The 12,478-nt window shown below is 46.4% G+C and overlaps 1 protein-coding gene across 1 annotated transcript in view; it reads left to right on the top strand.

Moving 5' to 3' along the window:
• Positions 1-1,171: 1,171 nt before the first annotated feature.
• GFOD1 (Gfo/Idh/MocA-like oxidoreductase domain containing 1) overlaps positions 1,172-12,478 on the top strand; it is an 83,802-nt gene continuing 72,495 nt past the window's right edge. Inside the window, exon 1 of the mRNA XM_061449485.1 lies at positions 1,172-1,756. Within this exon, the coding sequence (XP_061305469.1) occupies positions 1,504-1,756 (253 nt within the window). The 5' untranslated portion in view covers positions 1,172-1,503. The remainder of the gene's footprint in view (positions 1,757-12,478) is intronic.

The raw sequence follows: 12,478 nt of genomic DNA, 5'->3' as shown, positions 1-12,478 counted from the left end.
GCCTTAAAGACAATCTAGTTTCAACCCTCTGCCACAGACAGGGACACCTTCCACACAGCCAGGTTGCTCAAAGCCCCATCCAATATAGGAAAGGCTGCATTTTCTTTTGTCTTTCCCTTTCCTCTCCCTCTTTGCTTTCCTCTTTTCTCATTCCTTCCTCACTTACCCATTCTCTTCCTTTCTTCTAGGAACTGGTAAAAAGACAATAACATGTGGGAAAACAACACCTTTATTCTTATCTTTTAATTTGGAGCAGGAAGTTTTGTACTATTTCTTTTTTAAGAGATAGGCCCCAGTGTAACTGTGTGGTACTTGCTGCAGCTTCTCTGCTTCTGGACCAGCTGCTGTGTGCTCAGGGCCAAGGCAGAGATTCACCTCTGAGTGAGCAAGCTCTATGCCGATCTGTGAAGGGCTGAAGGGTGCTGGGGGTCCTCAGCTGCTCTTGGGCTCACCTGGTAGCCCCTGGGTTGGCTCTGGAGGCCCATGGCTCAGCCTTGTCAGGGGCAGAGGTGAGATGAGCAGGAGCTGGCGGCGGGCACAGATTTGCTCTTTTCTAAGTGCTGGGTTTCACTGTTCAGTCCTTCCAGCATAAGCCAATGACCCAGTAACGCCGATGTTTGTGAGGGGGAAAACTGACCGACAGTCCATTACAGGGCTGGACAGGTGGCAGGGACCTCGGCCTGGCATCCCGTTTGGGCGGGTGCGGTGGGAAGCGCAGGTGGGGACGTTTATGTCACACACCGCCCAAGGGGGATGCCGGGCTCCATTTAGGGTAGCTCAATGCTGCTTCGGGACACCACGGTTCTGGAGAACTGTCGCAGCAGGAGGCGCACCCGTGACCACCACCATCTCACGCCAGTTTGCCACTATGGCTCTCCCAGCTCTCCCGTGCCTTTACCGGCCATGACTCCCCCACAGCCCATCACCACAGCCCCTCAGCTAGGGCTGCTGCCGGACGCCCCCGCCCTACCTCCCTCCAATCTCCAGCTCCGCCGCGCACCCGGCGGCGGGACGGGCGAGGCCTCTCTGGGGGCGCCCCGCAGGGCCGGGGCGGGGCGGTGCCGGGGCGGTACCGGGGCGGGCGGCTGCCAATGGTGCGCCAGGGGCGGGGCGAGCGGTGCAGAAACCGCCCGGAGGTGACAGCGAGGCTCCACCTCCCCCGCGGCGAGCGGGCGCCGGCGGCGAATATGGCAGAGGAGCGGCGCTGAGCTCCGCGCTTGTTGGCCGCCGCCGGGGAGGGCGGTCACCGCTGCCCGCCCCGCGTCCGGAGGGGGGACGGGCAGCGCCGGCGCCTCGGCTGAGGCGTGTGTGATGGTGCGGGCATGGCGGGGCAGCCGGTGGCCGCGGCGCTGCTGAGGCGGGGGTCGGCTGGTCCCGGCCCCGGTGGCAGCAGTAACCAGCGGGGGCTGCCTCCCTCTCCCGCCCGCCCCGGGCGGCGCTGAGGGAAGGAGGGAGCTCCTCGCCGTGCCGTGCCGCCTCGCCTTGCCCCTCGCCGCCGCCGCCATGCTGCCTGGGGTGGGGGTGTTCGGCACCGGCCTGACGGCGCGGGTGATCGTGCCTCTGCTGAAGGCGGAGGGCTTCGCCGTGAAGGCGCTGTGGGGCCGCACGCCCGAGGAGGCGGAGGAGCTGGCCAAGGAGATGAGCGTCCCCTTCTATACCAGCCGCATCGATGAGGTGCTGCTGCACCAGGACGTCGACCTGGTCTGCGTCAACTTGCCGCCGCCGCTCACCCGGCAGGTCGCCGTTAAGACCCTAGGTGAGTACAAGGGACCGGGGGGACCATCCGGCTCCGGAGCCGGTCTTCGGATGCAGTGACACTACACCTGAGCGCTTTTTCCTTTGCTTTGCTTCCCTCCTCTCTCCCCCGCTTCCCCGTTTATTTAGAGAGGGGTCCGCCGAACCCGGCGGTCGCCGCTGTCGCAGGCCGAGCGCCGGCGGCTGGATGGCGTTGGGGCGGCCCGCTGTGACATCCCGCATCCCCGGTCCCCGCAGCCGTGGTCCCCGGTAGCGGGAACCCACCCCTCCGGGATGCTCTGGTGAGCCTGGGCAGGGCCGGGCCCGTCATTCAGCCAACACGGCGTGGGGGGGGGGGGAGCAGGTTCCACCCGTGTCGCGGTAAGAAGGAGAAAGCCGCGGTAAATAATCACCCTGCCCGCGTCTGGCCGGCGGTGCCCATAAGCGTCTGGCAAAGGAGCGGGGCGCCGAGCATCGCTCCCACCTTGGGGACCCCAGGCTGCTCGGAGGCTGGGGGTGCCGGCTCGAGCTCCGGCGGCAGACCGGGGAGGGAGGCAGGAAACGGTGGCAGCAGAGGAAACCTTGTTAGAGCCAAGGCTTAATTAAGTTCACGTACAAAGGGAAGGAGGGACTGAAAAAGTAGGCATGCACTGTTATAAGCGTCTCTGGCTTCAGGCGTGCAGAAGTGGGCCGCATCTGACCGTCTCTTATGTGAGCCTAAGTCTGTGCTTTGCTTTTCCAGCTTTGTGATCTCTGGTCCTTGGACACCTGTTTTCTGAAGGGTTTTAGTGGGAGTATCCTGTGGAGTAAGGAAGTCTTAATTTGTCCCTACAAATATAGGTGGGAAAGGGTAAAATGCTGTGAGTTGTTGTTTCAGAGCACGTTGAGGCTGACAAGTCAGGTTGGCTGGTTTGGCTCTAAGGCTGCAGCTATGTAGGCTGATGGCTATCACTTTCAGCCTCATAAATGTGTGTGGCATGTTGTAGTGTTCCATTGCTACTGGCGTACTCATTAGAATCTGTTACCATTCAAATGCTCCTACTATCACAGCTAGCTAGTGTTTCCAACCTTTAAAATTAAGCTATTAAGGGAATTCAAGCAGTACGTACAAACCCTTAAGTACAGGGTAGGCATTTGTCTGGAAGCCTTGCTCAGTGTTGCTTTCTCTACTTGGAAATGCTTGTCTTTGAGTCAGAGCATTTGCTTGTTATTTATAATACACATTTGACTTTTTTCCTCAAGATACATGTGCAGCAGAAGCCTGACTTGCTTGCCAGAATGATGTGCAAATGGGTTTGTAATGTAGAAATACATATCCCACAAAACATACATGAAAGACAGTATCAAGGTAGCAAGGTTTCATCTTTGACCCACATTTATTTGGTGACAGTTGTGTCAGTTTTCCTGTGACGTTCTTTCCTGCAGGTGTTGCTCAGGGAAGCGCTCTGGCTTGCCTGAGCATTATGGAAGTAGAGCCCCATGAGGTTTCAGGCAGATACAGGGCATCTGGTACAAGAATAAAATTTCTGAAATAATAAACACAATTGACGTGATCTTTCTGGAGGACTTAAGAAAAAAAAATCATGTTCTTGAACATGTGCTGAATTTATGAATGGTGCTGACAGTTGATGTAGCTGAGATGCTACTGATAACTTCTTGCTGATGCAATCTGCTAGTAACTGACTGGAGGAATAAAGAAAGGTGTTTTCTCCCTGTTCATTAGTACTGTACCATTCTCAGTTCCCTTTTATTTCCAGTTGATTTGGTTTCCTCCTATTCTCCAATAGTCAGTTATTTGTATGTTGCAGGGGTAGTAAAATGTGTTTGAAAACTCATGAATGGCCATTAAATGGGGATTAAACGTGCTAAAGGTGACAATGTGCAATATGTGTGTTTTTTTTCTAGTATATTACTTAGAGGATTTTTATTTATAGAAATCTCTTGGGGTATGAATAACACTTCCCCCAGTTATTTCTAAGTTATTTTTTTACCTTTTTTTTTCTTTTTAATTCAGGTGTTGGATCTATCATAATGAAAGTTCTTGCGTGTTCATACAGGTGCAAATGGGGCTAGAGCAGTGGTTCTTCCCTGCTGGCAGCTTCTTCTCCTGGCCCTGCTTGTGCTTCATAGTTTGGGAACTGGAGTGATTATTTTGCTTTAATCGCCGATTTTTCTGTTTTGAGGGGAGGGTTGCAATTGCATTCATCAGGGAGGGGCTTCAAAAGCCTGTGGTAGGCAGAAGTGATGCTGTGTAGACTGAGGAAAGCAGAAGCTGGAAAAATATTCCTTACTATGATAAGGAAAGGATGTGGGTCTTCCCTTTTTTCCCATTTTCAACTTGATTGTTTTTTTTTTTTCCTCTTGAGATTTCTCACACAGAATTTTATGCAGCAGCTGTGTATTGGCCATAGACAGGGATACCAGAGGTTTTATTCGTAGATGGAGGCTTCAGGAGGTCTAAACGTGATGCCTTGCATTGCAGCAGAAAACGTTAAGACAGACATGAGTTATTTGTTAATACTCCAGGGTCTGGCTTTCATATGAGAGGAGGCATATCTGGCCTGGGAAGAGACAGGGACCAACTCTTCTTCTGTATCTGTATTTTATTTTAAGTTGGCTTATTGCCCAAAGCTGTGTTTTCATTTGGGGAAGTTTCATTACTAAAACATAAAAGTGGGGAAGCAGTTGGTGGTGTTTCTGTCATCTGTCTAGAGCTGCGTTTACACTATGAATTTGCATATCATAGTGTAATCGTTCATATCCACTCTAGTGTATTTCTGGTGTGGACTCTGGAGGTGAAGGTGGGGTAAAACAGGTGTCCCTGCAGCTGTGTTTAACTCGGACCATGCAGTAGGGAAAGCTGTTGCTTTGTTTTCACTGATACATCTGACATGTAGATTTATTGCTGCTTGAAATGTGTTTTTGGCACAGTGACCCATCAACTGCTATTAAAGCACAAATGTATGACTGCACACCCTAGCTGAGGAAGTCCCCCACCTGTGGTTTCCTGCAAGCTGTTGAGGGGAGAAAAATGGAGAAATGCACCTTTAAACTTGCCCTGTTAACTTTTTCTTTATGCCTCAGCTGCTCAGCTCTGTTAGAAAGAGGATCCTGAGCTGGATCTGAGTCTGTATGGCAGTTTTCTTAAGGGACAGACTAACAGTGGGTAAGTCAAGTGGAATGGACCAAGTTCAAGTGAGCTTCTGAAACCAGGCTTGTTTGGATGATGGCAGAAAGTATGAATAAAACCTGTGGCTTTATAAAACACAAAGTAGACTGTGGCCTCTGTCACTTTTGTGTGAAAATTCCTTGTTTGCTTCTACAAAATGGAGCTGATTGACTCTTTTCTGCCTCTGTCTATCCTCCTTGCTTAGGGGCTCCTTTGTTTATTGCTGTTTGTACTCGTTCTCTGTAGCAAAACTAATATCCCAACTGACTTGCTGTTTGGTGGTCAAGAAAGATCAATGGGTGAATGTTTAGATAAGCACAGAAAACAGCCTCAGTGTTGGATAAGGATGCTTTTCCTTCTCGCAGAGCTGAAAAATTTGATGTGTTTGCTAGAAGTGGTCTGCTTTTCCCCTGCCCACATGCACCAGCAGTACAGTCATATCCCAAACCTGATCAGGCATGGGAGATGTGTTTGCATACAGGGACAAAATATGTTACCAGAGTGCCTATTCATCTTCAGCATCAGAAGAGTTGCTGGTACAGATAATATGATATGACCCTCCACCTAAATCAAAACTGTCAATTTATGACTTTTCACAGTGTAATCCCTCCCCTTGTTCAATTAAATATGACATTCTAAGGATCCTGAGTGAAATGGTTTCCCTGTGTGACTAAATAGCTGCCACATCAGGTTAGGTGGTTTGCTGCAGGTAGTGTTGAAAAGTCCTCAATGACATTTAATCTCATATTTGAAGGGGAAGGTACAGAGATTTCTGTGTGCCTGGTCCTGTTGATGCTTGAGTCAAGTTAACTCGGCTAGAGGGAAGTTATTCCTGAGGTTCACATAAGTGTTTCTGGGGAGCAAATGTCTTGCTTTTGGGAAGAATCAAATGCCAGATGTTTTAATAGCATGCCTCTGGAGATGTTGCCCTTAATTCTATTTACAATGGTTTTACTTGCTCTCATCTTAAGGATGGGAGCACTGAGCTGTGTGCTGAATATTCACAGTATGCGTTCACAGCCATGTCTCTGTAGTACTAATTTTGAAAATGTTTATATGGTAGTAGTGCATGGTAGGTTTCTATCTGGGCACTCTATAGAGCATGACTTTCTCAGCCCTTTGGAAGCTGTTCCTCTTAAGGAGCACTTAAATTTATTTGCTGATCAGTGCTTCTTCTATACTTGATTGTGGTCTGGTCATGAAGGAACATCTTTATTCAGAGAGAAACATAAATAGCACTCCTCAGATCCTTGCATTCCCAGGAAAGTACTGGCATTGTGCATGTATGCAGTGCAGGCCCGCTCTCTGGAATATGTTTGTGAGAACTCCTTCTTAAAGCATTGGCAATGTTACTGCTTGATTTACCCCTGAAGTGGGAGGAATATCAGCTGTAGTGAAGTAATTCACACATCTGATGCAATCTCTAATTAATTTCTACATTTCTCTGCACCTATGCAAATCGGGCAGAGGGTACAGGGTTGTAGCAGTGGATAGAACTTGGCCCAGACTTTGTAAAGTGGTTAGGATCCTCTGGGATGAGATGCCCTATTAAGGGAAAACATTATCATTATTATTTATTATTAATAGCAATGTAATATCTGTCCTGCAATATTGAGTTTAAATTTGACCTAATAGTAGTGACTTCCAGCAGAACATGCTCTTGTACTTGGCAGATGACTTTGCAGCATATTAAAAGTGAATTATGGTCATCTTATTGCAAAAAAGTCAGCTGAAGTGCTGTCTGTCTTTAATCACCAGGGCTAGCAAAGGCTATGGTGCCTTTTTTTTGCATGTATTAGAAAGTCAGTCTAAAGAGCTTGCTGGCAATTGGCTGCAGGTCATCTTTTGACTTGAGTGATGCTGGTATACCACAGAAAATGGCACCCAGCTCTTCCATCGATCTTTTTCTTTCAGTACTGCAGACCTTTATTTCCAGTGTTCTTCCTGTAAAAGACCTACAGAGATACTGTGGGATTTGGACCTCTGAGACAGTTAAGGTAAAGAGCACTGTTCAGGTACTGCTTAAAAAACAAACAAAAAATAATAAAGACATCTTCCTTTCCTCCTCCCATTTCCTTCTTGACCTTCAAATCAAAGGCATGTTTTCAGTTTCCCCAGTTGTCCTGTTCTGCCTTAAAGTAGTCACCAGTTCTGTTGCTGCAGTGGTAGGGTAGGTTTGGAGCCCAGTATGCACCAGACTTGGGACACTGGGGCATTAAGCTCATGCCATGATGACGTACCCACATTTGCTGCAATTGAAGTGGTTGTATTAAACAATGATAGAAAACATTTCTTCACTGAAGGGGTAGTTGGACATTGGGACAAGCTGCCCGGAGAAATGATGGAATCGCCATCTCTGGGAGTGTTCATGTAGATGAGGCCCTTAGTGACAGACTTGGCAGTCCTGGGGTAACAGTTGGTCTTGATGATCTTAAAGGTCTTTTCCAACCTACCTGAATGTATGATTCTATGAAGACCACCACTGTGATCCTGTATCCAGTTGGGTCTGTTTGTGTTGCTGCAGTTTCCTCCATACTGTTTTTAAATGGAATGCTTGGCCCTGGGGATCCCAGAAGGCTGCAAAGACAAGTTGCTATGTTGCTGTCTCTGGACCAGCATGGGCAGCTGAAGCAGAATGGGCTGCACCTCTTGAGGACTGCTGCAGCTCTAGTCTTGTGCCCACTCAGCAGCAGTCTGTAGAGATGTGGAAAGCAGCATCTTGCAGGTTTAGGAAATTACCATCTTCTGTCAGAGGTTACTGTGCCCTGTAGGTGAGTTGGCTGAAACAAACGTGTGCCCAAGCCCTCAGCTGTCCTACTTCTCCCTGTGATTTAAATGGCAAAATGTAATGTTGGACTGTGAATGCCCTCCTTCCATCTGCTTGGCTGCAAGGGGCTCGGACCTTTGGCACGGGAGCACTGAAGGAAGCCAGAATGGCACTGGTGTCTGCCACTGCAAACTTCTGATCTGGCACACTTTGTTAGGCAGAGACCAGAGTCAGGGTGGTGATACTTTGAATGGAAATCTGACTTTCTTTTAAATACAGGTGCTTTTGTGTTCTTTTTTTCCTCCTTTTTTTTTTTTTCTTCCACTCTTTAGGCAAGTGCTTATGGCCTTTCTCTGCTTCACTGCACTTTGGACACTGTTCTTGCACTATTTTGGTCTTCCACTGGTGTTAGCAATGGTGAGAAATGCAGCTATTTTTCCTACTGTCTGTGGTACTGGAAAAAGTGCTATTCAAAGACTAGCTCACACTAGGGCTATTTCCAGCACAGGCCCTCTCAGGGCATCCTTGTCAGTGTTAACAGTGACACACTAGTATTAGCAGTGCCACAATGTCTTGATTTGGTATTGAAAATGCCTGAAAGAGGTAAGTAGCTCTCTTGGGTGTGGCTTCTGGCACGGCTGACAGAGATTTGACTATTGTGGTGTTAACTAGAAAAGGGCTGGAAATACTAAAATCATCTCCCATGAACAAAGGCATTATTGCTAAAGGTGTGGGCATGTGTGTCTGTGACTGCTAGTGAGGATCACCTTTTGTATTTCTCCTGCTGGCACAGTTGGTAGAGTGGCTATCTTGTAGAGGGCATCTTCTGCCACTTTTTAAAGTGGCACAAGTGCTCCGTGGATGCTGCTACAAAAACAAAATATGTAGCATAGATTTCTTCAAATCATAGAATCATTTAGTTTGGAAACGACCTTTAAGATAGAGTCCAGCTGTAAACCTAACATTGCCCAATGTACCACTAAACCATGCTCCTATGTGCCACATCTACATGTGTTTCCAATACCTCAAGGGATGGTGACTCAACCACGAGAAGGTCCTGATAAAACGTGTTTACATTTTTAGAGCTGTGCTAAGGCCAAACATTGTAATTATCTAACTTGTGGAGTAAATTATTTCATCCCTGTAACATGGGAAACAGCAGAAGACAGATATTTTATTATTTTTCTTTCTTGTACTGCTTCATTCTTGTAGGCAGTTGCCACCATAACACTTGCTGTAGTAGTGGGCTTTCTGATGCCTCTTAGTAGACCTGCCCTCCGTTACTTTCTCTCTTGTTGCTTGTTTTTGGGGACTTGTCTTGCCGAATACTCAGTGGTGTAGGTAAAGAAAGGACTTGTGTCTTGTTTCTGTTGTTGCAGGTTTTGGGAAACTATTAAGTAATAGGGGAATTAAGGAAGAATGTGTAGGTAAATGTGGAGGAAGGAAAAAATGTTTGGCAAGTAAAATAGCCATATTTTCAAGCTGCTCACTGTTGCTTCTTCTCTTTCTCTCTGGTTTTCTCTTTCCTTAAATCCCTTTTATGGTTTTCTGGTTTTCTCTTTCCTTAAATCCCTTTTATGCCCAAAATTGACTCTACATAATAGAGAGGTTTGCTGTATGACTCCTGATATGGATAGTCAAGCACAGCCCCTGATGGAGGCAGGGTAAAAACCTTGCAAGATGCTAAATATGTTGTTCTATCTGCTTTTGTTTGAGAGCTAGGTAAATTGTGTTGGAGCATATTAAAACTTTGTCATTTTCTTTGTATATGCAATATATTTTGCCCATTTAACAAAGTGGCAAAGCATGGAGGATAAAAATGGAGTTAAATTCCTAGGAAGTCCAAGACTGGTGTTTTTCACAGGCCACTGCAATGCAACAACACATTTCACTGCTAGTATCTGTTTGCCACAGTGTTATCCGGAGTTGCTGTTAATTGTTCTGGTTTCCTCACCGACCAAAGCAGAAGCATTTACCCTACTGCTTTTTGTTTATTATTCCTACAATAAAATTCTTAGCTCACAAGAGTGAGCTGTCAGTCGGGGACTTAATTTATAAGGTCAGCATGTAGGTAAGAAAATCATGTGTTTTGGGTGAGATGGTTTAGTGTGAGGTGTCCCTGCCCATGGCAGGGGGGTTGGAACTAGATGATCTTAAGGTCCTTTCCAACCCTAACTATTCTATGATTCTATGCTCTTTACAAAAAAAAAGGTGATTTCAGGTCTTAAGTCTTGATTTAAACAAACTGATTTAGATGCCTATGTAATTAAACAGGAACAATCCCTTGTGTAGGCTCCCTAAATTGATTTAAGGCCTGGTCTGCACATAGATTTTTTTTTTTAATTTTTTTCTTTGTACCAGTATAATTATGACTGCAAGGGGTGTGATTTCTTTAATGTAATAATTGCTGCATGGCCATTAGAAGTCCATCTGGTGTGACTCCTGGTGTAAATGCTGTTCCACTGGCATAACGGCATCTGCATTTGGAGCAGGTTATTCCTGTGCAGGCATAAATTGTTGGTTGCATATATATTTAGAGTGTTTGGCTAGTATAAATGTGTCCATGTTGCTGGTGTAGTCCAGCTCTAGATGTATTCATATAGCTGTAATCTGCATAAAGGTGGGTGACATATTAATTCAGGTTGGCTTGTTGTTGTGGACATGTGGAGGAAACAGAATGGTTTGGGTTGGAAGGGACCTTAAAGCTCATCTAGTTCCACACACCCCCTCCCCCCCATAGGCAGAGACACCTTCCACTAGATCAGGTTGCTCAGAGCCCTGTCCAGCCTGGCCTTGAAAGCTGTCATGGATGGGGCAGCCACAACTTCTCTGGGCAACCTGTGCCAGTGCATCACCACCCTCACAGTAAAGAATTTCTTCCTAATATCTAAATCTCTAGTCTTTCAGCTTGAAGCCATTCCCCCTTTTCTTGTCACTTACATGCTCTTGTGAAAAGCCCCTCTTTAGATTTCTTGTCGGCCCCCTTTAGATACTGGACGGCTGCTATAAGGTGTCCCCTGAGCTTTCTCTTCTCCAGGCTGAACAAGCCCAACTCTCTCAGCCTGTCATCATAGGAGAGGTGTGCCAGCCCTCTCATCATCTTTGTGGCCTCCTCTGGACATGCTACACAAGTCCATGTCCTTATGGCCTCAGAGCTGGACACAGTACTGCAGGTGGGGTCTCATGGGAGGAGAATAGAGGGGCAGAATTGCCTCCCTCAACCTGCTGGTTACGCTTCTTTTGACGCAGCTCAGCATGCGGTTGGCTTTTGAGTCACTGTAAGTTTTTGAGGCCTTTGAGCAAAGGCCCCCAAAAGGTGTAAGGAATTTTTTTGTGCTTGTTTTGAAGCTGCCTGTGCTGAAAACCTGGTGATGAAGAACAGAGGAAGCTAGGGCTTGCTGCACTCCGCAGTTGGCTCTGACCAGCAGTGTCAGACAAGACTCATGCATCTGGCAAGTGTAAGTTTAATTATTCTTGAACCGTGAATGCTTCTAATAGCTGCACTTCCAGATGGTGAAACTGACATCCAGGATAGGATAACCACCATATCTTATTAATACATAGGTCTGACCCAAAGGATAACAGGAATTCTAGGGAATCGTGGAGGAGGGGAAAAGTTTATCCCCTCTTCTCCTTTGGAAAGAGATAATAGCATCCTTCAGTTTAGCCCAGACAGGGCTAATGATGAAAGTTATTGTTTATCTGGCATAACTTGTCTAAATATGACCATGGTGAAGAGCACAGAAAATGAGAACATGGTGTGAGGAACTTGGTTATTAATAATATAAGAATAAACATAATGATTTAACAAAGGGAGTAATATTACTTCTATCATTTGGTACTGTGCTAGAGTTTAACCTCGGGGTGAAAACCGATGCCTTCAGTTCCATCACAGCAGTGATCGCAGCTTTAGTGAAGCAGATGGAGGTGGAAAAAAAAAGGTAACAACTTTGTTTTGCATTCTGATGTTTCCATGGCTTTTATCAGCAATAAAGACCCTTGTTTTGGAACTTCCTTGCAGTGAATGCTTGGCAGTCTTCAGCTCTTCCATCTGGCTGTTTTTTGCCAGGAAATGCCCAGGAGGGAGGTCATGGTTGAATTAAATACTGTCTCTAGGGTACTGGGCTTCACATGGCTAATAAGAAGCCTTAATATAGAGAGCTTTCAAAATCCAAATAGAGTTAAACAAGGAGAGAGAAGGAGGAAATAGTAGTTATCTTTGCTGTGCTAGAGTGATGGTGCTAAAAAATGTGAAACCAAAGGCTAAACTAAGCCCTTGGAATTCATGGTGTCTATACATATGCGTTACATATAGTTCCACAGATGTATAAAAATTAAAAAAATCCCCAACATTAGGGTGAAAAATATATAAATTTAAAATTCCTGGAAGTTCCTCCCCTTCCTTTACTTCCTCAGCCCATACAAGACAATGCAACTGTTACTGTGTAGTGTGGGGATAGGAAAGGGGAGAGAGAATAGCTGGGAGAATATCTGAAACAGTTGCAGCCAAGCTTATGCGTGTTAAAGTAAATTCCAGAAACATACCTGAAAAATGCATGTGAAAGTTTGGATTCTGATCCTGCTTGCTCCACTGTGAATGCAAGTAAAGCTTTACTGGATCGAAGGAAATAGTTGTAATTTATGTGATGTTACTGAGAACATGTGGCCTAAAAGAAAAACTGACCATGCTGCAGAGAGAAAAGCCTGCCCTACAAATCTGTGTCCTCTCAGCAAAGGCATTACTGTCATTTAGGAAATGATTGGTAAGAGTCTTGGGACATGGTTCTGTAGACCTTTGCTTACTTCAG

The sequence above is a fragment of the Pezoporus flaviventris genome, unplaced genomic scaffold (assembly GCF_033815535.1).
Source record: "Pezoporus flaviventris isolate CSIRO_AGI_PZ_B2104156 unplaced genomic scaffold, CSIRO_AGI_Pfla_v1 ptg000007l, whole genome shotgun sequence".
NCBI classification, from domain to species: domain Eukaryota; kingdom Metazoa; phylum Chordata; class Aves; order Psittaciformes; family Psittacidae; genus Pezoporus; species Pezoporus flaviventris.
The sequence above is the reverse complement of the archived record's forward strand: the minus strand, read 5'-3'. Positions and strand labels throughout refer to the sequence as shown.